Raw genomic sequence first — 24,879 nt, forward strand, 5'->3', positions numbered from 1 at the left:
TATTAACCCCTAATCTGCCCTCCCTAACATCGCCGACACCTAACTTCAAGTATTAACCCCTAATCTGCCGATCGGAGCTCACCGCTACTCTAATACATTTTTTAACCCCTAAAGCTAAGTCTAACACTAACACCCCCCTAAGTTAAATATAATTTTATTCTAACGAAATAAATTAACTCTTATTAAATAAATTATTCCTATTTAAATCTAAATACTTACCTGTAAAATAAACCCTAATATAGCTACAATATAAATTATAATTATATTATAGCTATTTTAGGATTAATATTTATTTTACAGGCAACTTTGTATTTATTTTAACCAGGTACAATAGCTATTAAATAGTTAAGAACTATTTAATAGCTAAAATAGTTAAAATAATTACAAAATTACCTGTAAAATAAATCCTAACCTAAGTTACAATTAAACCTAACACTACACTATCAATAAATTAATTAAATAAACTACCTACAATTATCTACAATTAAACCTAACACTACACTATCAATAAATTAATTAAATACAATATCTACAAATAAATACAATGAAATAAACTAACTAAAGTACAAAAAATAAAAAAGAACTAAGTTACAAAAAATAAAAAAATATTTACAAACATTAGAAAAATATTACAACAATTTTAAACTAATTACACCTACTCTAAGCCCCCTAATAAAATAACAAAGCCCCGCAAAATAAAAAAATGCCCTACCCTATTCTAAATTACAAAAGTTCAAAGCTCTTTTACCTTACCAGCCCTGAACAGGGCCCTTTGCGGGGCATGCCCCAAAGAATTCAGCTCTTTTGCCTGTAAAAAAACACATACAATACCCCCCCCCCCCAACATTACAACCCACCATCCACATACCCCTAATCTAACCCAAACCCCCCTTAAATAAACCTAACACTAAGCCCCTGAAGATCTTCCTACCTTATCTTCACCATACCAGGTTCACCGATCGATCCAGAAGAGCTCCTCCGATGTCTTGATCCAAGCCCAAGCGGGGGGCTGAAGATGTCCATGATCCGGCTGAAGTCTTCATCCAAGCGGGAGCTGAAGAGGTCCATGATCCGGCTGAAGTCTTCTATCAACGGCATCTTCTTTCTTCGCGAGCCATCATCTTCCAGCCGACGCGGAACATCCTCTTCTCCCGACGCCTACTCGCCGAATGACGGTTCCTTTAAATGACGTCATCCAAGATGGCGTCCCTCGAATTCCGATTGGCTGATAGGATTCTATCAGCCAATCGGAATTAAGGTAGGAATATTCTGATTGGCTGATGGAATCAGCCAATCAGAATCAAGTTCAATCCGATTGGCTGATCCAATCAGATTGAGCTCGCATTCTATTGGCTGTTCCGATCAGTTCCGATCTATTGGCTGTTCCGATTGTAGTGTAGTTTCCCCCCCCCCCACGGACCAACCCCCACCACCTAAATGACACCTAAGGTTTTTTTTTTTTACATTCTAGGTACCACTTTTATTTTGTTTTGGGACACATTTTTCTGTAGTGTAGCGGTTCCCACCCGCTCCCTCCCCGTGCATGCGCCCGCCCCCGCGTTGCGCGCGCCCGCGCACTTCCCTGCCCACGATCCCGCCCCCCTCCACATGACCAGGGCCATCGATGGCCGCCACCCACCTCTCACACCGGCTCCCACCCACCAACGATACCGGCCATCGATGTCCGGTGCAGAGAGGGCCACAGAGTGGCTCTCTCTGCATCGGATGGCCGTAGAAGGTTATTGCAGGATGCCTCCATATCGAGGCTTCACTGCAATAACCGGAAAGCAGCTGGAAGCGAGCAGGATCGCTTCCAACTGCTTTCCACACCGAGGACGTGCAGGGTACGTTCTCAGGCGTTAACTGCCTTTTTTCTGAGGACGTACCCTGCACGTCCTCGGTCATTAAAGGGATAGTAAACCCAAAAATTATTTTCAATTCTTTAAAAACTTCTTTATATAATAAAGCAGTTTGTAATTGGTACCTTTGTACAGTTACCTTTCCATTTCTTGTAATTTTAATTGAAAGATTAATTCTGTGCCAAACCCATTTTCTGCTCATTATTATGGAGCCTGTTATGATGTTCTACCTAGGTAGAAACATCATGGCGGCCCGCATGCGCAATTCAACTATTTGTATAGACAACGCATGCGCAGACTCACCCCCTGTCTCCAAGCAGCGCTTTCAGCTGTCTGAGAGGAGACATTAGCATACATTCTCACCGACTAATTAGTATACGAGAGCTGCATCTGTAGCCAAGTCACAGAAACCGGCATCAACAGACTCACTGAGAATCATTCCTGAGCATAGCTTGGAGGGGCAGCTTCACACAGGCAGTGGAGGAAACATTTAGGAGAGCAGCGTGTAGGTTACAATTCTTCCCTGCCTGTGATTTAGTGCGTTTGTGCTTCAGACATGGAATACAGCGGTGAGTATAAGCACTGTTTATTTAAGCTGTCGGGCTCATCTCCCCCTCCCTCTTGCTGTGTTTGCTTACATGTGTAATTGGAGCCCTCACTAATCAAGCAAACACAGCAATAGAGAGGGGGAGATAAGCCGGACAGTTTAAATAAACAGAGCTTTCACACTGCCGCTGTATTCCATGTCTGAAACACAGACACACTAAATCACAGGCAGGGAAGAATTGTACTCTACTCTCGTTAGTGCAGGGCTGAACTGGGACAAAAACAGTTGTATCTTGCATATGCATAGCTCTCAGATAAGGTTATTTTATTCCCTGTGCCCAGCCGCTTCACCATTGGATAGGGGGCGGATGCTAGATTTACATGAGCCATGTCTCATATTATGGGCGGTCTTTACCACCTATTTTATGATTTTAATCTTTAAAAATAATGTATGTAAAAGCTTCATTTTTTAAAAAAAATTGTTTAATTTAATGGCATTTATAATAGTTATTGTAATAATATAGTTTAATTAGGTTCAAATAGGAATCAATTTCTAACCCTTTAAGGGGTTAAATAGGAATAATTTATTTAATAAGAGTTAATTTATTTCGTTAGATTTAAATTATATTTAACTTAGGGGGGTGTTAGTGTTAGGGTTAGACTTAGCTTTAGGGGTTAATACATTTATTAGAATAGCGGTGAGCTCCAGTCGGCAGATTAGGGGTTAATGTTTGAAGTTAGGTGTCGGCGATGTTAGGGAGGGCAGATTAGGGGTTAATACTATTTATTATAGGGTTAGTGAGGCGGATTAGGGGTTAATAACTTTATTATAATAGCGGTGCGGTCCGCTCGGCAGATTAGGAGTTAATAAGTGTAGGCAGGTGGAGGCGACGTTGTGGGGGGCAGATTAGGGGTTAATAAATATAATATAGGGGTCGGCGGTGTTAGGGGCAGCAGATTAGGGGTACATAGGGATAATGTAAGTAGCGGCGGTTTACGGAGCGGCAGATTAGGGGTTAATAATAATATGCAGGGGTCAGCGATAGCGAGGGCGGCAGAGTAGGGGTTAATAAGTGTAAGGTTAGGGGTGTTTAGACTCGGGGTTCATGTTAGAGTGTTAGGTGCAGACGTAGGAAGTGTTTCCCCATAGGAAACAATGGGGCTGCGTTACGAGCTGAACGCGGCTTTTTTGCAGGTGTTAGGTTTTTTTCAGCTCAAACAGCCCCATTGTTTTCTATGGGGGAATCGTGCACGAGCACGTTTTTGAAGCTGGCCGCGTCCGTAAGCAACTCTGGTATCGAGAGTTGCAGTGGTGTTAAATTATGCTCTACGCTCCCTTTTTGGAGCCTAACGCAGCCATTCTGTGAACTCTCAATACCAGAGGTATTTAAAAGGTGCGGCCAGAAAAAAGCCGACGTTAGCTACGCGGGTCGTTACCGACAAAACTCTAAATCTAGGCCTTTGTTTTTTAATTGGCTGATTCTTTCACCTGTGCTCCAGTCCAGATATCCTCAAAATCTGGCTTGTTAGAGAGGCCTGAGGACAGGTTTAAAAAAGCAGTGGGTTATAGTTTACTCCTAGTTATTCTTTGTATGCCATATCTACTGCATATATATCCATCAGTGTAGGCTTTCCAGTGTGCAATTAGACGCTCTGCAGTTTGCATTGCCGTTATGTCCTAAGATTCAGTGGCGGTATATTTGGTAAATACATTAATGAGACAATTATGGTGCTAAATCAGTTATATAATATAGATTTGCAAGCTGTAGTACATGTACATAGGCCATAAGCACTGGATTTTCCAGGGCTTGCCATCTGTTGTTTTTTGTTAAAGAGTAGGGCTGATGCAGATTTAGAAAAGGTAAATAGTATATCATAGATAGTAAACTGTGGAATCTTTTCCATTAAGTTACAATTGCATGAATTGCTGTCAGAAGGTATTACGATTGGCGACAGTTTCCAATGGCACATTTTCCACCCTTACCTTTCCCATAGAAAATAATAAAAGAAGAAAATTGCAAATTAACACCCAGTTTCCATTAAACAATTATAGTCTCAAACATGGCTTTCTCAATTAGGTGTAAAGAGGAAAAGTAAGAATTTTGAGGCCTAGTTTCCATGGAGATATTAAAGTTTGCAAACAATGCAAGCTTTTCTCTTTTTAAATGTATTTTTATATGTAATATTTAGTGCTGCCCTAGGCATAGGTCTAGTTGGAGTTATGTTCTTAATTATATTCCAGTAAGTACTAACATATAAAAATATAATCAAGCACAGCACTCCAAAATAAAATTTAAATTAAAACAAAAAATGTCTGTTCTTTATTTTTTTAAAAAGATTCTTTGATTATTTGTTAGGTGACCAAATCACTATCTAGTTTAAAACCCACCAAACTCCTAACACCACAACTAACTCCTGTGTCCAGTTCAATGGTGGCATACAGAAGTGTATCAGGTAAAGTGTGCCATAGTTAGTGAACCAGATTCTCTGTATATGGAATAATATCAGATACATAGAGATGGTATCATGAATCATAATTCCATCACTATACGTATACATTTTGTTATTTTAAAGATGCACAAGATTAACTGTCCATACTTGCGTATATTAACCTTTTCCTTCTTAATATAAGGAGAGTCCACGGCATCATTCCTTACTGTTGGGAAATACTGAACCTGGCCACCAGGAGGAAGCAAAGACACCCCAGCCAAAGGCTTAACTACTTTTCCCACTTCCCCCATCCCCCAGTCATTCTTTGCCTTTCGTCACAGGAGGATGGTGTCAGAAGATTTCGGAGTAGTTCCTTAGGAAGGGTATCTGCCCTTCGATATGGGACTGGAGTTTTAAGTAGTCTTGTTAGCCTCTCAGTGAGAGCATTGACGAAAGTTAGAGTCTGGAGATGCAGGGAGAGTCTTTCTGCGCACCTATCCAGACTGCCTGCTAACAGCTCCTAAGCAATCAGTGTTGACGAGTTTCACTGCCTGCTTGTTTTCTCACTCAAGTCCATGTCAGGAGTGATGCTACAAGACTGTCACACTTGAGAGGCTGTGTTTCTGTTCCACAGCATGGATTCTGGTAAGATTGTTTCAATTTTTTACATGTGTTGAAAATGCTAGAAGACAGGGTCACAATGTGGCTCCTTTTACCTTAATAGATTAATATCTCCTGTGGGGTATTATTAAACAGTGGGGATTAATCAAATTTGATGCTTTGATTTTATGCTGCTTTATGTGTGAGATTTTATTGGGCTCATAGGCTGTTTGTTATGTGGCTGGAACGCACAGGTTTTTACTTTCAATTTGAGTGCTGCGCAGCTTGGCGCGCTTTTCTCATAGCAGGGGCGGTCCTGCCTTGCGCACTATGTGACTGGGAGTGGTCTCGCTTTCATTTCCTCTTTTCTGACCGATCTGGCTGTCAAAGAAGATGCTATTTCTTTGCATTGTCTGGGTCTAGGAGGAGGTGAGTGCCCCAGCCACTGGGAGTATAAAGGTGCCATTTTTTTGAGAAATAAAGATTGTTTATTTTCTGTGTCCTGCTGTCATTCATTTAAGCTATGTAGGATTCTGAAATATTAGAGGGTACACCCTCTATTCCAAATAGTAATACCTGTTTATATTGTGAGGAGGTCCTGGTATGCCCGCCCTCTCAATTATGTTCCACATGCCTTGACAACGTTATTCGGTGAAAGGTTAACCCTTTTAGTACCATTGAGCCGTCCGCCTCTGAGAACTTGCCATCCAGTGAGGTGCATACCTAACATTCATCTAATTTTACACACGCAGCTTCCGGTAGCACGCTTAATCCTCCATCTGGTGAGGGCCTTTTACCATCAGATTTTACAGTGCAGTTAAAAACGTCTGTGTCTGAGGCCCTCAGTGCTTTACCTCGCCCTGCTAAACGCAATTGAAAAGTTAAACATAGCTCTCCTGCCCCTGGGTCATGTAAGTTATTGGATTTCTCTGCTCTGTCTCAGTTATCTGAGGATGAGTCACACACTGAGGCTTCAGAGGGTGAACTTTCTGGGACGGAGTCTGCTGCCTCTAAGCCTTCTGCTGCGGAGGAACCAGCCTTTAGATTTAAGATTGAACACTTACATTTTTTCTAAAGGAAGTCATGTCTACATTAGAGGTTCCAGAGGCCAAGCTGCCTGATTTCTAAATTAGACAGAGTTAAGAAGACAGGGTGGTGCCTTTTAACTTTTCCTGTGCCTGTAAAGATGGCGAACATTATTAAGAACGAATGGGGCAGAATTGGATCTTCCTTTTCCCCTTCGCATTCCTTTAAAAAATTATTCCCGGTCCCGGATTCTCAATTGGAGTTGTGTGGTTGCATCCCTAAGATGGATGGCGCTATCTCCACGCTTGCCAAACGTACTACTATCCCGCTTGAGGATAGCTCGTCGTTCAGAGAGCAGATAGAGAAGTAGATGAAACATCTTTCTTAGAAGAGTTTTCAACATACAGGATATTTATTTCAACCGGCAGCGCCCGTTGCCGCGGTTGCTGGAGCAGCTACTACTGGTGCGACTCCTTATCGGAATTGATTGCGGTGGAGGGTCCCCTCAACTTTATCCAGGGAAGAATTAAAGCATTGAGAATTGATAATTATTTTATCTGTGATGAAAACATGCAGATTATTCGCCTAAATGCTAAGGTTTCTGGCTTTTACAGTAAAGGCCCGTCGGGCGCTCTGGCTGAAGTTCTGGTCTGCTGATATGACTTCTAAGTTCAGACTTCTTTCCCTCCCCTTTAAGGGAAAGATTTTATTTGGTCCAAGCCTGGACTCCATTATCTCCACAGTTACAGGGGGCAAGGGTGCTTTCCTACCGCAAGATAAAAAGAACAAGTCAAAGGGACAAGTTTCTCATTTTCGTTCCTATCGTTCTGATAAATCCCAATGACAGCAACCCTACTTGAAAGCCGTCTCAGTCCTGGAATCAATCCAAGCAGAGCAAGAAGCCCGCAAAGACTAAATTGGTATGAAGGGGCGGCCCCCGATCCACCACTGGATCGTGTAGGGGGCAGAATGTCGCTCTTTTAAGATGCTTGGTTCAGGGACGTGCAGGATCCATGGGTCCTGGAGGTCAAAGCTCAGGGATACAAGATAGGTTTCGAGTCTCATCCACCCAAGGGCATATTTCTCCTCTGAAGCCTGTCTTCCAGACCAGGAAATAGGGAAGCCTTTCTGGGGTGTGTGCGGGATCTGTCCTCCTTAGGGGTCATTGTCCCTGTACCTATCGCAGAAAGAGGTTTGGGATACTATTCAAACCATTTTGTGGTCCCAAAGAAGGGAACTTTCCGCCCGATTCTGGACCTTAAGTGCTTAAACAAATTTCTAAATGTCCCCTCGTTCAAGATGGAGACCATAAGGTCCATCCTTCCTTTAGTTCAGGAAGGACAGTTCATGACCACTATAGATCCTTGTCCACAAGGATCACTCCCGGTTCCTAAGGTTTGCGTTCCTGGACCAGCACTTCCAGTTCATTGCACTTCCGTTTGGTCTAGCTACTGCTCCAATGATTTCTACGAATTTTCTAGGGGCTCTTCTAGCCGTTGCCAGAACCCGGGGTATAGCAGTAGCTCCTTACTTGGATGATATTCTGGTACAAGCACCATCTTTTCATCTGACAGAGGGCCATTCGGAATCTATTCTTTCTTCTTCGATCCCATGGAAGGAAGATAAACCTAGAAAAGAGTTCTCTTATTCCAAGCACCAGGGTGGAATTCCTGGGTACTATAATAGACTCCATATCCATTAGGATATTTCTAACAGACTAGAGACGTTGCAAGCTAGCTTTGGCATGTCTTGCCCTCCGGACCTCCTTAAGGCCCTCTGTGGCTCAGTGTATGAAGGTGATTGGTCTCATAGTGTCCAGCATGGACATCATTCCCTTTGCCAGGTTCCGTCTCAGGCCAATGCAACTATGCATGCTGAGGCAGTGGAACGGAGATCATTCTGATCTGTCTCAACAGATTTCTCTGGACAACCGGTTGAGAGAATTGCTCTCTTGATTACTCTGTCCAGATCATCTGTCCTGAGGGACATCCTTCTTAAGACCATCCTGGGAGATTGTGACTACGGACGCAAGTCTATCAGGATGGGGAGCTGTTTGGGGTGCCAAGAAGGCACAGGGCCTGTGGACTCCCGATCAACATTCTGGAACTTCTGCAATCTTCAATGCTCTGAAGGCTTGGCCCCTTGTGGGTTCATCCCAGTTTATCAGATTCCAATCCGACAATATAACCTCGGTGGCTTACATCAACCATCAGGGTGGAACGAGAAGTTCCTTAGCAATGAGGGAAGTGTTTGCTGTCAGTGATCCACATTCCAGATGTGGGAAGCGGATTTTCTCAGCAGACAATCTTTTCATCCGGGGGAATGATCTCTCCATCCCATGTATTTGCAGAGATATGCAACAGGTGGGGGACGCCGGAGATAGCTCTCATGGCGTCCCATCTCAATACCAATCTACCCAGATTTGGGTCGAGGTCCAAGGATCCTCAGGCGGAGCTAATAGATGCATTAGCAGTGCCTTGGAGGTTGTCTAATTTACCTTTTCCCGCAGTTACCACTCCTTCCTCGTGTAGTGGCTTACATTAAGCAGGAGTGGGCATCAGTGATACTGATTGCTCCATTGTGGCCACGAAGGATGTGGTTCGCGGATCTGGTGGGGATGTCATCATCTCCTCCGTGGAAGTTACCTTGTCGCAGGGATCTGCTGGAACAAGGTTCTTTTGTTCATCAAAATCTAGATTCTCTGAGGCTGACTGCGTAGGGATTGAACGCTTAGTTCTAGCCAAGAGAGGTTTTTCTGAGAGAGTTATTGATACTCTTATTCAAGCTTGTAAACCGGTTACTCATCGCATCTATCATAAGGTGTGGAGAACCTACTTATTCTGGTGTGAAGAGTGTGGATTTTCCTGGCATAAAGTTAGGGTTGACAGGATTTTGTCGTTTCTCCAGGATGGACTGGAGAAGGGCCTTTCTGTCAGTTCCCTGAGGGGACAGATTTCGGCCCTGTCTGTTTTACTGCACAAGAGGCCTTTGTTAAGGCTCTGACTAGGATCAGACCTGTGTTTAGATCTAAGGCTCCTCCTTGGAGTCTAAATCTTGTTATTAAGGTTTTGCAAAGGGCTCCGTTTGAGCCTATGCAGGAAATTGACATTAAAATGTTGTCCTGGAAGGTTCTTTTTCTACTGGCTATTGCTTCTGCGCGCAGAGTATCTGAGATTGCTGCCTTGCAATGTGAGCGTCCTTATCTGGTGTTCCATTCTGATAAGGCTGTTCTACGTACTAAGTTAGGTTTTCTTCCTAAGGTCGTGTCAGGCTGCAACATCGGTTCCTTCCTTGTGTCCCAATCCTCCTTCGAAGGAACATTTGCTTCATAATTTGAACGTGGTCCGCGCCTTGAAGTTCTATCTTCAGGCTGCTAAGGATTTTAGACAAACTTCTTCCTTGTTTGTTGTCTATTCTGGGAAGCGTAAGGGTCAGAAGGTCTCTTTGACTTACTTATCTTTTTGGTTAAGGAGTGTTATCCGGTTAGCTTATGAGACAGCGGGACATAAACCTCAGCAGAGGATTACAGCTCATTCTACTAGGAGTAGTGGCTTACTCTTGGGCCTTTAAGAGCGAGGCCTCTATGGATCAGATTTGTAAGGCGGCTACCTGGTCCTCCTTACATTCTTTTTCTAAATTTTACAAGTTTGATGTTTTTCTTTGGTTGAAGCAGGCTGTGGTGCCGTCAGATTAGGGTCCGCCTCTCTTTTTGTCCCTCCCGTTATCATTCAGTGTCCTCTAGAGCTTGGGTATAAGTTTCCCAACAGTAAGGAATGATGCCGTGGACTCTCCTTATTAAGAAGGAAAACATAAATTATGCTTCCCAGATAATTTAATTTCCTTCTGTATAAGGAGAGTCCACGGCCCCTGCCCGTGTTCTCTGATGGGCAGCCCCCTAAATTATATATTTTTTTCTGGCACCATTTATACCCGGATATTTCTCCTACTGTTCTTTGTTCCCTCGGCAGAATGACTGGGGGAAGTGGGAGAGGTATTTAAGCCTTTGGCTGGGGTGTCTTTGCCTCCTACTGGTGGCCAGGTTCAGTATTTCCCAACAGTAAGGAATGATGCTGTGGACTCTCCTTATACAGAAGGAAATTAAATTATCCGGTAAGCATAATTTATGTTTCTTTCATGTAATTAGCAAGAGTCCATGAGCTAGTGACGTATGGGATATACATTCCTACCAGGAGGGGCAAAGTTTCCCAAACCTTAAAATGCCTATAAATACACCCCTCACCACACCCACAATTCAGTTTTACAAACTTTGCCTCCCGTGGAGGTGGTGAAGTAAGTTTGTGCTAGATTCTTCGTTGATATGCGCTTCGCAGCAGGCTGGAGCCCGGTTTTCCTCTCAGAATGCAGTGAATGTCAGAGGGATGTGAAGAGAGTATTGCCTATTTGAATACCATGGTCTCCTTCTACGGGATCTATTTCATAGGTTCTCTGTTATCGGTCCTAGAGATTCATCTCTTACCTCCCTTTTCAGATCGACAATATACTCTTATGTACCATTACCTCTACTGATTCTCGTTTCAGTACTGGTTTGGCTATCTACTATATGTAGATGAGTGTCCTGGGGTAAGTAAAATCTTATTTTTTGTGACACTCTAAGCTATGGTTGGGCACTTTATATATAAAGTTCTAAATATATGTCTTTAAACTTATATTTGCCATGATTCAGGATAATCAGTATTCCTTTATAATTCAGACTGTCAGTTTCATTATTTGGGATAATGCATTTTAATTCAATTTATTTTTCATTACCTTGAAAATTCTCAATTGGCCATTTTCCCTGCGTGCTGTTAAGCTCGCGGGGGCAGAAAATGTTGCTTTTTATTGCGTAATTCTTGGCGCAGACTTTTTTGGCGCAAAAATTTTTGTCATTTCCGGCGCCGTAGTTGACGCCGGAAGTTGTATTCTGTAAACGTCATTTTTTGACGCATGTGTATTCAGACATTTTTTTCCCGCCAAAAAATGTGGGCGTCGGTTTCGGCGTCAGAGGATGTGGCGTCATACTTGGCGCCAAAGAATATGGGCGTCGTATTTGGCGCCAAAAAATGTGGTTATTTAAATCTCACTTTTTTATTGCTTCTGGTTTTTAGAAGCTTATTATTTTGCATTTCTTTTCCCATTCCTGAAACTGTCATTTAAGGAATTTGATAATTTTGCTTTAAAGATTGTTTTTTTCTATTACATATTGCAAGATTTCTCTGTTCCTGTTTCAAAATCGTTCTAAGGGATTCCCTTTGACTGAGGTTCAGTCCTACCAAAGCTAAGTTCATTTATTTTAAAAATGTTATGAATGTTTTTCTTTAGCTATGGTTTGTAATAAGTTATCATGATAAACTTTTACATGCAGAATCTGTTAGTATTTATGCTTTATATATTTGCTATTCTTTTTACATCTTATGTTCAAGAATTACGTAGAAGATTTATAAGAATATTTTTCTGATTCTAGTTTAAAGGCTTTGTCTGACATCGTGCCTTCTAATAAAAAATTTTAGGTCTTTTTCAAACTTCTTTTTTGATTATTGCAGTTTCAAATGAACAACTACATAATGATTTACCCTTCTCTGATGATGTTTTTCTCATTTCAGAATTTTCTTCATCAGATTTTGACACTATCAAATCCACTTTTTTATTTTTAAAGTACATTTGTTCTTTGTTGAAAAGGTGTTGATTATTTTGGATATTAAGGTAATTAGTTCTTTCCAGACTAACTAACATTTTATTTCTGCTTATTTATTCTTCTGTATTTTCAGAAGTTTTTTTCCAGTTCCTCATACTAGGGAATGGAATAGGCTGGGAATTTTCTTTTATTCCTTCTTTAAAGGATTTAAATTATATTCTTTGCCGGCAATTCATTTCAATTTTGATGGTTCTCCAATTTAATGGGGCTATCTCTACTCCTGCTAATTATGCTATTGTTTCTATAGTAAAATAGTATTTATTTTTCCTTTAGATGGTTGTATCCTATTTAAGGAAAATTATTTTTCACCTGTGATTTATTTGAATGATGTTGCAATTGCTTCATTTATTCTGTTTATTTTAAATTCAAGTATCAGATTATGTTTTATTTAGCATTGTTAAGGGACAAAGGCTTCTGCTCATTTGAGGTTCAGACTGGGTGCTGTTGCATTTGTCTTGTTGTCTTGCATTTGTTTATACAAGTCTGGTGTTGACTGGTCCTTTAACTGGATTAACATGCTAATGATTTCATTTGTATCTTCATTTTATTGAATATTTTCACAAATGAGGTTTAATCTATGTCTTTAGCTGTTTTTAGCTAAAAGAATTTTGTGATTTCTAAAAATCCTTATTTCTTTTTTCCAAGATAATCAATTATTTGATTCATTTCTTAACTGTTACTCTGGGCTTCAAGATTGAGTTCTAAGAATAAAACTTTGAGCTTATTTTAGTTCGGTTGTTCTTACTCAGGAACAAAATTCTAAATTCTTATCCAAGTAACATGTTTTTAATTGGAAGTTTTTTGGTTCTATTCGGTCCAAATTTCTTAGATTTTGGTGTAGAATAAAATTTAGAGTTAAACCGTCTATGAGAAGTCTTTTTCTCTCTTTTATATTCCAGCTATTCCAGTAAGGCTAACATTTTCCTATATATTTTGGGTAATGTTGAAGTGCGGCTAATCACCTGTTGGGGCTCAAGCGCTGCTCAGATCTGGAATCTTCTGGGGTATTTATTCCTGTTCCATTTTTAGGAACTGGGTTTTGAGGTTTTAATTCAAAACTATTCATTGTTCCAAAGATAGAAAATCTTTTGGTATTTATATGGTCTATTCTGCCTTTTTTTGGTCAGTGATAGCATTATTTGTTTTCGTTAGATACAATAGATGCATATCTTCATTTTCTGTTTTCATTCAGATTATTTTTAATTTCTGAGACTACGAAGACATGGTTAGAGGAGCTTTTTTATCAAAAGCTCTTGATTCCTCACACAGGGGTCACCTTTTTTAGGTTTCCAGATAGATTGTGTCACTGTCTTTGTCTCTAACAGACAAGTGACTTTTTTATTGGGTTCTGTCTGTCGGTACCTTCAGTCTCTATTATTTTGAATAATGGTGCAAGGATTCTAGGATTTCACTTTTTAAATCTTCGAATTCTATGTTTATCTATCTTTGATTAGGTGGTTAAGATCACCATCATTTAGTTCTACAGGTCTCTCAACCTGGACCATGATCTCTATAGATGCGAGTCTTTTAGGTTGGGAGGCTGGCTGAGGTTCTCTGTCAGCACAAGGGGTTTGGAAATCTCAGGAGGCGAGATTACCATTTGATATTTTAGAACTCCGTGCATTCCCAGAGTTCTTCAGTTGGTTTCTTTTGAAGAAGAGACGTTTATTGTTTTTTTCAGACATTATCACATCTGTGGTGTATGTCATTCATCAGGGTGTGACTATCAGTCTTTAGACTGTGACGAACGTATCTCGGATATTTGCTTGGGCTAAATCCAGCTCCTATCTAAATTCTGGGGTCCTTTTCCCAGGTATAGATGTTTGGGAAGCGGATTATCTCTGTTTATCAAGCTTTACATCCGGGACAATGGTCTTTACCCAGATATGTTTTTCAATTTTTCGGATGTGAGGGCTTCCAGAAATAGATCTGTTGGCCTCTCGTCTTAACAAGGAACTTCCCAGGGGCCTATTTCAGGTCCGGGGATCCTCAGGCGGAAGTAGCGTATGCATTGACACTTCCTTGGAATTATCATTCTGTCTATATCCTCCGCCTCTAGTTTCTTCCAAAATTCTAATGGAGCGTTCGTTTGTTCTGCTGGTGGTTCCAGCATGGCCTCACAGGTTTTGGTATGCGGATCTCATTCGGATGGCCAGTTGCCAACCTTGGACATTTCCGTTAAGACCAGACTTTTTATCTCAAAGCCCATTTTTCCATCAGGATCTCAAATCATTTAATTTGAAGGTATGGAGATTGAACGTTTGATTCTTAGTCATAGAGGTTTCTCTGACTCAGTGATTAATACTATGTTACAGGTTTGTAAATCTGTCTCTAGAAAGATTTATTATTGAGTTTGGAAGACTTTCATTTCTTGGTGTTCTTCTCATAAATTCTTTTGGCATTCTTTTAGAATTCCTAGAATTTTACAATTTTTCAGGTTGGTTTAGATAAGGTTTTGTCTGCAAGTTCTTTGAAAGGACAAATCTCTACTCTTTCTGTTCTTTTTCACGGAAAGATTGCTATTCATTCTGATATTCATTGTTTTGTACAGGTTTTGGCTTGTATCAAACCTGTCATTAAGTCAATATCTCCTCCTTGGAGTCTCAATTTGGTACTGAGGGCTTTACAGGCTCCTCCGTTTGAACCTTTGCGTTCTCTGGACATTAAAATTACTTTCTTGGATAGTATTGTTCCTTTTGGTTATCTCTTCTGCTAGAAGAGTTTCTGAGTTTTCTGCTCTTTCTTGTGGATCTCCTTTTCTGATTTTTCATCAGGGTAAGGCAGTGTTCCTTCCTGTTATTCATTATTTTGTTCAGGCTTTGGTTCTTATCAAACCTGTCATTAAGCTAATTTCTCCTCCTTGGAGTTTTAATTTGGTTCTAAAGGTTTTACAGGCTCTTCTATTTGAGCATATGTTTTCTCTAGACATTATTTACTTTCATGGAAAGTATTGTTCTTTTTAGACATCTCTTCAGCGAGAACAATTTTTAATTATCTGTTCTTTCTTGTGAGTCTCCTTTTCTGATTTTTTTCATCAGGATAAGGTGGTTTTTGCTATCCTCATTTCAATTCTTACCTAAAGTTGTGATTTCTATCAACATTAGGGAGGAATTATTGTCTTTTCCTAAGACTTCTTTGGTAAGATTCTTACTTTCTTTGGATATGGTAAGAGTTTTGAAATCTTATGTTGAAGCTATTCAGATTTCAGATAGTCTTCTAGTCTATTTGTTATCTTTTCTGGTGTTAGGAAGGTCAAAAGGCTTCTGCCATTTATTTGGCATCTTGCTTAAACTTTTGATTCATCATGCTTATTTGGAGTCGGGTGGATTCCCGCCTCGGAGGATTATGGCTCATTCTACTAGGTAAGTTTCTACTTCCTGGGTTTTTTAAGAATGAAGCGTCTGTGGATCAGGTTTTCAAAGCAATGACTTGGTTTTCTTTGCATACTTTTACTATGTTCTACCATTTTGATGTTTTCTCTTCTTTAGAAGCAGTTTTGGTAGAATGGTACTTCAGGCAGCTGTTTCAGTTTGATTCTTCTGCTTATATTTTCAGTTTTTTTCATTATTAAAATTGAAACTTTTTTGATTTGGGTAGTGGATTAATTTTTCAGCGGAATTGGCTGTCTTTATTTTATCCCTCCCTCTCTAGTGACTCTTGCGTGGAAGTTCCACATCTTGGGTATTTATTATCCCATACGTCACTAGCTCATGGACTCTTGCTAATTACATGAAAGAAAACATAATTTATGTAAGAACTTACCTGATAAATTCATTTCTTTCATATTAGCAAGAGTCCATGAGGCCCACCCTTTTTTTTGTGGTGGTTATGATTTTCTGTATAAAGCACAATTATTCCAATTCCTTATACTTTTGATGCTTTCGCTCTTTTTATCACCCCACTTCTTGGCTATTCGTTAAACTGAATTGTGGGTGTGGTGAGGGGTGTATTTATAGGCATTTTAAGGTTTGGGAAACTTTGCCCCTCCTGGTAGGAATGTATATGCCATACGTCACTAGCTCATGGACTCTTGCTAATATGAAAGAAATGAATTTATCAGGTAAGTTCTTACATAAATTATGTTTTTTAAAGCTTTTATAGCCTTTATTATTAGAAATTCCTGAATGTAGAAAAATATATCTGCCTCCCTCATTTTTGTCCTGGTTCATAGACTGTCAAATGTGGCACAATTTAAAGGAACAGTAAAGTCAAAATTAAACTTTCATGATTCGGATAGAGCATGCAATTTTAAACAACTTTCCAATTTACTTCTGTTATCAAATTTTCTTTTGTTCTCTTGGTATTTTTTTATTAAAGAGTAAAACAAGGTAGACTAGATAAAATGAGCAGCGCCTTGAGACCCTTACAGGTGATTAGCTGCGCTTTACTAGTACCCGATACTTACATACTGTACATACAACCATAAAACAATGATTTAAAACAAACAACCAAAATTATATTACCACGTTCTTGCTACGTTTGTTCAGGTAAATTATGTAGATGTTTTGGTTTAATGTATTTTTTACTCTGTGTTGTTTATTTCTTTTAACATTTACTTGTGAGCAACATATAAAAATCAGTGCTTCTGTATCTTCTAAATACTGTTACGTTTCTCGCTTTCATGAAGGTCCCCTGGATACCACTTGACCCACTGGAGCCAGACTTGAGTATGTACCCAGAGTATGCGCAGACAAAACCTTTGCATTGCACAGTGAGAGCAGGGGAAATGCTTTATCTTCCATCTCTTTGGTTCCACCACGTCCGTCAGTCTCATGGATGTATTGCAGGTGGGAAAATGATTGAACTTATATGGAAGCTTCAAAGGCTTAAACATATTAAACGTTTTTATAGTTATTTTTAGTCATTAGAAAAAACACATTGAATACTGTTTTAAGCCACAACTAGAAGCATTATCTCATTTTATATTTGCATACGTGAGAGAGGATTTGCCACTTGCCCAAATTCAGGATAAATGTAATAAGATTTTGGAGTAGTATGTCTTCTAGCTATGAGAACTTCACTTTATGGTCACAAGATTAGAAATTCTGTTTCATTGACAAAATTGTAGAATAAACATTTGAGTTTTTCTGAATTATTTTTACTTTCCTGGTACATTCCAGAATGTTTAATACTATTGCAAGTGTGTGCTTATGAACGTATCTTCTTCTGTAAATCAGCCACCTATCAAACTACTGTTCATTTAGCAGAGTATATTTTAAATATTACAAATTGTCTTCTTTGCTGCCTAAGAAAAAAGGAATATAAAGTATTGCAATTTTGTAATCTTGTAGCCCAAATCATCATTCTGTAATCCATTGTAGAGTGGAAATTGCTAAGATTCAATAATAAGTGAGTGTGTGACCCTGAATGAACTTCAACAAATATAAGGCATTTTTTTTTTTTAAATCAGATAAGTTCAAGGTCATACATAACAACAACATTCCTGAAAATATTTTTTGGATAATATGTAGATATATAATTACCTGTTTCTTTAATTATTCATTCATTTAGATTTTTCTTCTGTTATGTGTGATCAGTCCACGGGTCATCATTACTTCTGGGATATAACTCCTCCCCAACAGGAAATGCAAGAGGATTCACCCAGCAGAGCTGCATATAGCTCCTCCCCTCTACGTCACTCCCAGTCATTCTCTTGCACCCAACGACTAGATAGGATGTGTGAGAGGACTATGGTGATTATACTTAGTTTTTATAACTTCAATCAAAAGTTTGTTATTTTACAATAGCACCGGAGCGTGTTATTGCCTCTCTGGCAGAGTTTGAAGAAGAATCTACCAGAGTTTTTTCTATGATTTTAACCGGAGTAGTTAAGATCATATTGCTGTTTCTCGGCCATCTGAGGGAGGTAAAAGCTTCAGATCAGGGGACAGCGGGCAGATGAATCTGCATTGAGGTATGTAGCAGTTTTTATTTTCTGAATGGAATTGATGAGAAAATCCTGCCATACCGTTATAATGACATGTATGTATACTCTACACTTCAGTATTCTGGGGATGGTACTTCACTGGAATTACTCTGTAAAAAATACATTAGACCTTTTAATAGGTATTTATTATGTTAAACGTTTTTGCTGGAATGTAGAATCGTTTGCATTTTCTGAGGTACTGAGTGAATAAATGTTTGGGCATTATTTTTCCACTTGGCAGTTGTTTGTTTTAATTGTGACAGTTTCGTTTCTCTCTCACTGCTGTGTGTGAGGGGGAGGGGCCGTTTTTGGCGCTCTTTGCTACGCATCAAAAATTTCCAGTCAGTTACTCTTGTATTTCCTGCATGATCCGGTTCATCTCTAACAGAACTCAGGGGTCTTCAAACTTCTTTGAAGGGAGGTAGATTCTCTCAGCAGAGCTGTGAGACTTATATATTGACTGTGATTAAAAACGTTGCTCTGTTATTTTTACGTTTCAAATTTAATTATTTTTACTTTACTAATGGGAACAAACCTCTGCTAAAGGTTGTGTTGTTTTCAAGGATTGATGCTATAACAGTTTTTCAGTTCATTATTTCAACTGTCATTTAATCGTTTAGTGCTTCTTTGAGGCACAGTACGTTTTTGTTAAATAAGATTGTAACCAAGTTGCAAGTTTATTTGCTAGTGTGTTAAACATGTCTGATTCAGAGGAAGATACCTGTGTCATTTGTTCCAATGCCAAGGTGGAGCCCAATAGAAATTTATGTACTAACTGTATTGATGCTACTTTAAATAAAAGCCAATCTGTACAAATTGAACAAATTTCACCAAACAGCGAGGGGAGAGTTATGCCGACTAACTCGCCTCACGTGTCAGTACCTGCATCTCCCGCCCGGGAGGTGCGTGATATTGTGACGCCTAGTACATCTGGGCGGCCATTACAGATAACATTACAAGATATGGCTACTGTTATGACTGAAGTTTTGGCTAAATTACCAGAACTAAGGGGCAAGCGTGATCACTCTGGGGTGAGAACAGAGTGCGCTGATAATACTAGAGCCATGTCTGATACTGCGTCACAGCTTGCAGAGCATGAGGACGGAGAGCTTCATTCTGTGGGTGACGGTTCTGATCCAAACAGATTGGATTCAGATATTTCAAATTTTAAATTTTAAATTTAAATTGGAGAACCTCCGTGTATTACTAGGGGAGGTTTTAGCGGCTCTTAATGATTGTAACACTGTTGCAATACCAGAGAAATTGTGTAGGTTGGATAAATACTTTGCGGTACCGGCGAGTACTGACGTTTTTCCTATACCTAAGAGACTAACTGAAATTGTTACTAAGGAGTGGGATAGACCCGGTGTGCCGTTCTCACCTCCTCCAATATTTAGAAAAATGTTTCCAATAGACGCCACCACACGGGACTTATGGCAAACGGTCCCTAAGGTGGAGGGAGCAGTTTCTACTTTAGCTAAGCGTACCACTATCCCGGTGGAGGATAGCTGTGCTTTTTCAGATCCAATGGATAAAAAATTAGAGGGTTACCTTAAGAAAATGTTTGTTCAACAAGGTTTTATATTGCAACCCCTTGCATGCATCGCGCCGATTACGGCTGCGGCAGCATTTTGGATGGAGTCTCTGGAAGAGAACCTTAGTTCAGCTACGCTGGACGACATTACGGACAGGCTTAGAGTCCTTAAACTAGCTAATTCATTCATTTCGGAGGCCGTAGTACATTTAACCAAACTTACGGCTAAGAACTCAGGATTCGCCATTCAGGCACGTAGGGCGCTGTGGCTAAAATCCTGGTCAGCTGATGTAACTTCTAAGTCCAAATTACTTAATATACCTTTCAAAGGGCAAACTTTATTTGGGCCCGGTTTGAAAGAAATTATCGCTGACATTACAGGAGGTAAGGGCCACGCCCTGCCTCAAGACAAAGCCAAAGCTAAGGCTAGACAGTCTAATTTTCGTCCCTTTCGGAATTTCAAAGCAGGAGCAGCACCAACTTCCACTGCACCAAAACAGGAAGGAGCCGTTGCTCGTTACAGACAAGGCTGGAAACCTAACCAGTCCTGGAACAAGGGCAAGCAGGCCAGGAAACCTGCTGCTGCCCCTAAGACAGCATGAATTGAGGGCCCCTGATCCGGGACCGGATCTAGTGGGGGGCAGACTCTCTCTCTTCGCCCAGGCTTGGGCAAGAGATGTTCAGGATCCCTGGGCGCTAGAGATCATATCTCAGGGATACCTTCTAGACTTCAAATTCTCTCCCCCAAGAGGGAGATTTCATCTGTCAAGGTTGTCAACAAACCAGATAAAGAAAGAAGCGTTTCTACGCTGTGTACAAGATCTGTTATTAATGGGAGTGATCCATCCGGTTCCGCGGTCGGAACAAGGACAAGGGTTTTACTCAAACCTGTTTGTGGTTCCCAAAAAAGAGGGAACTTTCAGGCCAATCTTGGATTTAAAGATCCTAAACAAATTCCTAAGAGTTCCATCGTTCAAAATGGAAACTATTCGGACAATCTTACCCATGATCCAAAAGGGTCAGTACATGACCACAGTGGATTTAAAGGATGCTTACCTTCACATACCGATTCACAAAGATCATTACCGGTATCTAAGGTTTGCCTTCTTAGACAGGCATTACCAGTTTGTAGCTCTTCCATTCGGATTGGCTACGGCTCCAAGAATCTTCACAAAGGTTCTGGGTGCTCTTCTGGCGGTACTAAGACCGCGAGGAATTTCGGTAGCTCCGTACCTAGACGACATTCTGATACAAGCTTCAAGCTTGCAAACTGCCAAGTCTCATACAGAGTTAGTTCTGGCATTTCTAAGGTCGCATGGATGGAAAGTGAACGAAAAGAAGAGTTCTCTCTTTCCTCTCACAAGAGTTCCATTCTTGGGGACTCTTATAGATTCTGTAGAAATGAAGATTTATCTGACAGAAGACAGATTAACAAAGCTTCTAAATGCATGCCGTGTCCTTCATTCCATTCAACTCCCGTCAGTAGCTCAATGCATGGAGGTGATCGGCTTAATGGTAGCAGCAATGGACATAGTACCCTTTGCACGTCTACATCTCAGACCGCTGCAATTGTGCATGCTGAGTCAGTGGAATGGGGATTACTCAGACTTGTCCCCTACTCTGAATCTGGATCAAGAGACCAGAAACTCTCTTCTATGGTGGCTTTCTCGGCCACATCTGTCCAGGGGGATGCCATTCAGCAGGCCGGACTGGACAATTGTAACAACAGACGCCAGCCTACTAGGTTGGGGCGCTGTCTGGAATTCTCTGAAGGCTCAGGGACAATGGAATCAGGAGGAAAGTCTCCTACCAATAAACATTCTGGAATTGAGAGCAGTTCTCAATGCCCTTCTGGCTTGGCCCCAGTTAAAAACTCGGGGGTTCATCAGGTTTCAGTCGGACAACATCACGACTGTAGCTTACATCAACCATCAAGGAGGGACAAGAAGCTCCCTAGCAATGATGGAAGTATCAAAGATAATTCGCTGGGCAGAGTCTCACTCTTGCCACCTGTCAGCAATCCACATCCCGGGAGTGGAGAACTGGGAGGCGGATTTCTTGAGTCGCCAGACTTTTCATCCGGGGGAGTGGGAACTTCATCCGGAGGTCTTTGCCCAAATACTTCGACGTTGGGGCAAACCAGAGATAGATCTCATGGCGTCTCGCCAGAACGCCAAACTTCCTCGCTACGGGTCCAGATCCAGGGATCCGGGAGCGGTTCTGATAGATGCTTTGACAGCACCTTGGAACTTCGGGATGGCTTATGTGTTTCCACCCTTCCCGCTGCTTCCTCGATTGATTGCCAAAATCAAACAGGAGAGAGCATCAGTGATTCTAATAGCGCCTGCATGGCCACGCAGGACTTGGTATGCAGATCTAGTGGACATGTCATCCTGTCCGCCTTGGTCTCTACCTCTAAGACAGGACCTTCTGATACAGGGTCCATTCAAACATCAAAATCTAACTGAAGCTGACTGCTTGGAAATTGAACGCTTGATTTTATCAAAACGTGGTTTTTCTGAGTCGGTTATTGATACCCTGATACAGGCTAGGAAGCCTGTTACCAGAAGGATTTACCATAAGATATGGCGTAAATTCCTATACTGGTGCGAATCCAAAGGTTACTCCTGGAGTAAGGTTAGGATTCCTAGGATATTGTCCTTTCTACAAGAAGGTTTAGAAAAGGGTTTATCGGCTAGTTCATTAAAGGGACAGATCTCAGCTCTGTCCATCTTGTTGCACAGGCGTCTGTCAGAAAATCCAGACGTCCAGGCTTTTTGTCAGGCTTTAGCTAGAATCAAGCCTGTGTTTAAAACTGTTGCTCCGCCATGGAGTTTAAACCTTGTTCTTAACGTTCTACAAGGAGTTCCGTTTGAACCCCTTCATTCCATTGATATAAAGTTGTTATCTTGGAAAGTGTTATTTTTAATGGCTATTTCTTCGGCTCGGAGAGTCTCTGAGTTATCAGCTTTACATTGTGATTCTCCTTATTTGATTTTTCATTCAGATAAGGTAGTTCTGCGTACTAAACCTGGGTTCTTACCTAAGGTAGTCACTAACAGGAACATCAATCAAGAGATCGTGGTTCCTTCCCTGTGCCCGAATCCTTCTTCAAAGAAGGAACGTCTTCTACACAATCTGGATGTAGTTCGTGCCCTCAAGTTCTACTTGCAGGCAACTAAGGATTTTCGACAAACGTCTTCCCTGTTTGTCGTGTACTCTGGTCAGAGGAGAGGTCATAAGGCTTCGGCTACCTCTCTCTCCTTCTGGCTTCGTAGCATAATTCGTTTAGCCTATGAGACTGCTGGACAGCAGCCTCCTGAAAGAATTACAGCTCATTCTACTAGAGCTGTGGCTTCCACTTGGGCCTTTAAGAATGAGGCCTCTGTTGAACAGATTTGCAAGGCTGCAACTTGGTCTTCGCTCCATACTTTTTCAAAATTTTACAAATTTGACACTTTTGCTTCTTCGGAGGCTATTTTTGGGAGAAAGGTTCTTCAGGCAGTGGTTCCTTCTGTATAATGAGCCTGCCTAGCCCTCCCGTCATCCGTGTACTTTTGCTTTGGTATTGGTATCCCAGAAGTAATGATGACCCGTGGACTGATCACACATAACAGAAGAAAACATAATTTATGCTTACCTGATAAATTCCTTTCTTCTGTTGTGTGATCAGTCCACGGCCCGCCCTGTTTTTTAAGGCAGGTAAATATTTTTTAAATTATACTCCAGTCACCACTTCACCCTTGGTTTCTCCTTTCTCGTTGATTCTTGGTCGAATGACTGGGAGTGACGTAGAGGGGAGGAGCTATATGCAGCTCTGCTGGGTGAATCCTCTTGCATTTCCTGTTGGGGAGGAGTTATATCCCAGAAGTAATGATGACCCGTGGACTGATCACACAACAGAAGAAAGGAATTTATCAGGTAAGCATAAATTATGTTTTTTAGGGTTACACAGACGTGTCATTTTAAAATATGCATACTTGTGTTTTTTCACATGTTAAAGGGACATGGTGCTCAAAGTTGACAGTGTAAAAGTGCATCGCATTCTGAATAGAAGCATTTTCAATTCACTTGCATTAGCAAAAATGCTACTAGTAGAAGTTATCATAGTCAATAGTGGACCTCCAAAGGTTTTGGAAATACATTTCCCATGATGCTCAGTCAGCATTTCAGCTGAGCATCATGGGAAATTTAGTTCCAAAGCACCTGAGGGCCACAATTGATGACCCCTGCTATAGATAATAAGGTTAACAAATCCACTATAGGCTAAAATGCTAAGCTGTCTGTAAGGCTAAAGGCTGTGACACACTGCAAGCGGAGCAGCGCACAGCGTGTAGATGCAGCTGTGCGCGCTCAGTGTGTCCTGCCTTTTCATCTCTGAACACTCTGCTGCATCAGCTTGCATAGCTGAGCGCCCAGAGATGAAATATTTGAACTTCAGAAGCGATGCGACGTGGTCGCGCCGCATCACTTGCAGTGTCACAGCCTTAAAGGGATAGTCTACACCAGAATTTTTATTGTTTTAAAAGATAGATAATCCCTTTATTACCCATTTCCCAGTTTTGCATAACCAACACAGTTATAATAATATACTTTTAACCTCTGTGATTATCTTGTATCTAAGCCTCTGCAAACTGCACCTTTTCTCTTGTAAGGTGTATCCAGTCCACCGATTCATCCTTTACTTGTGGGATATTCTCCTTCCTAACAGGAAGTGGCAAAGAGAGCACACAGCAGAGCTGTCCATATAGCTCCCCCTCTAGCTCCACCCCCAGGTCATTCTCTTTGCCGGCTCTAAGCAATAGGGTTTCTCTCGGAAGGGTAAAGTGAATGTGGTGTTAGATTTGTAGTTTTTGTTCTACAAGCAAAAGTTTGTTATTTTTAAATGGTACCGGTTTGTACTATTTACTCTCCAGCAGAAAAGGGATGAAGATTTCTGCAGAGAGGAAAATGATTTTAGCATGTTGTAACTAAAATCCACTGCTGTTCCCACACAGGACTGAGGAGTACAAGAAAACTTCAGTTGGGGGGAACGGTTTGCAGATTAGGCCGCAATAAGGTATGTTCAGTCATTTATTTCTAGACAAGACTGTGATAATGCTAGAAAAGGACTGATAAGATCCCCATGAGGGAAGGGTAAGCTTTATTCAGAGACTAGGTATGGAATTACAAGCTTACATTACAGGGCTAATTTATGCTGGTTGACACTTTTTTATGGCAAACGGTTTTTATTTATAAACATCGTTTTTGAGACACTTAGAAGGTC

General features: G+C 40.9%; 1 protein-coding gene across 1 annotated transcript in view; it reads left to right on the forward strand.

Moving 5' to 3' along the window:
- JMJD7 (jumonji domain containing 7) overlaps nucleotides 1-24,879 on the forward strand; it is a 107,665-nt gene that overhangs the window by 73,754 nt on the left and 9,032 nt on the right. The window contains exon 7 of the mRNA XM_053697826.1: nucleotides 16,781-16,940. Within this exon, the coding sequence (XP_053553801.1) occupies nucleotides 16,781-16,940 (160 nt within the window). The remainder of the gene's footprint in view (nucleotides 1-16,780; nucleotides 16,941-24,879) is intronic.

The sequence above is a fragment of the Bombina bombina genome, chromosome 1 (assembly GCF_027579735.1).
Source record: "Bombina bombina isolate aBomBom1 chromosome 1, aBomBom1.pri, whole genome shotgun sequence".
Lineage (NCBI taxonomy): Eukaryota > Metazoa > Chordata > Amphibia > Anura > Bombinatoridae > Bombina > Bombina bombina.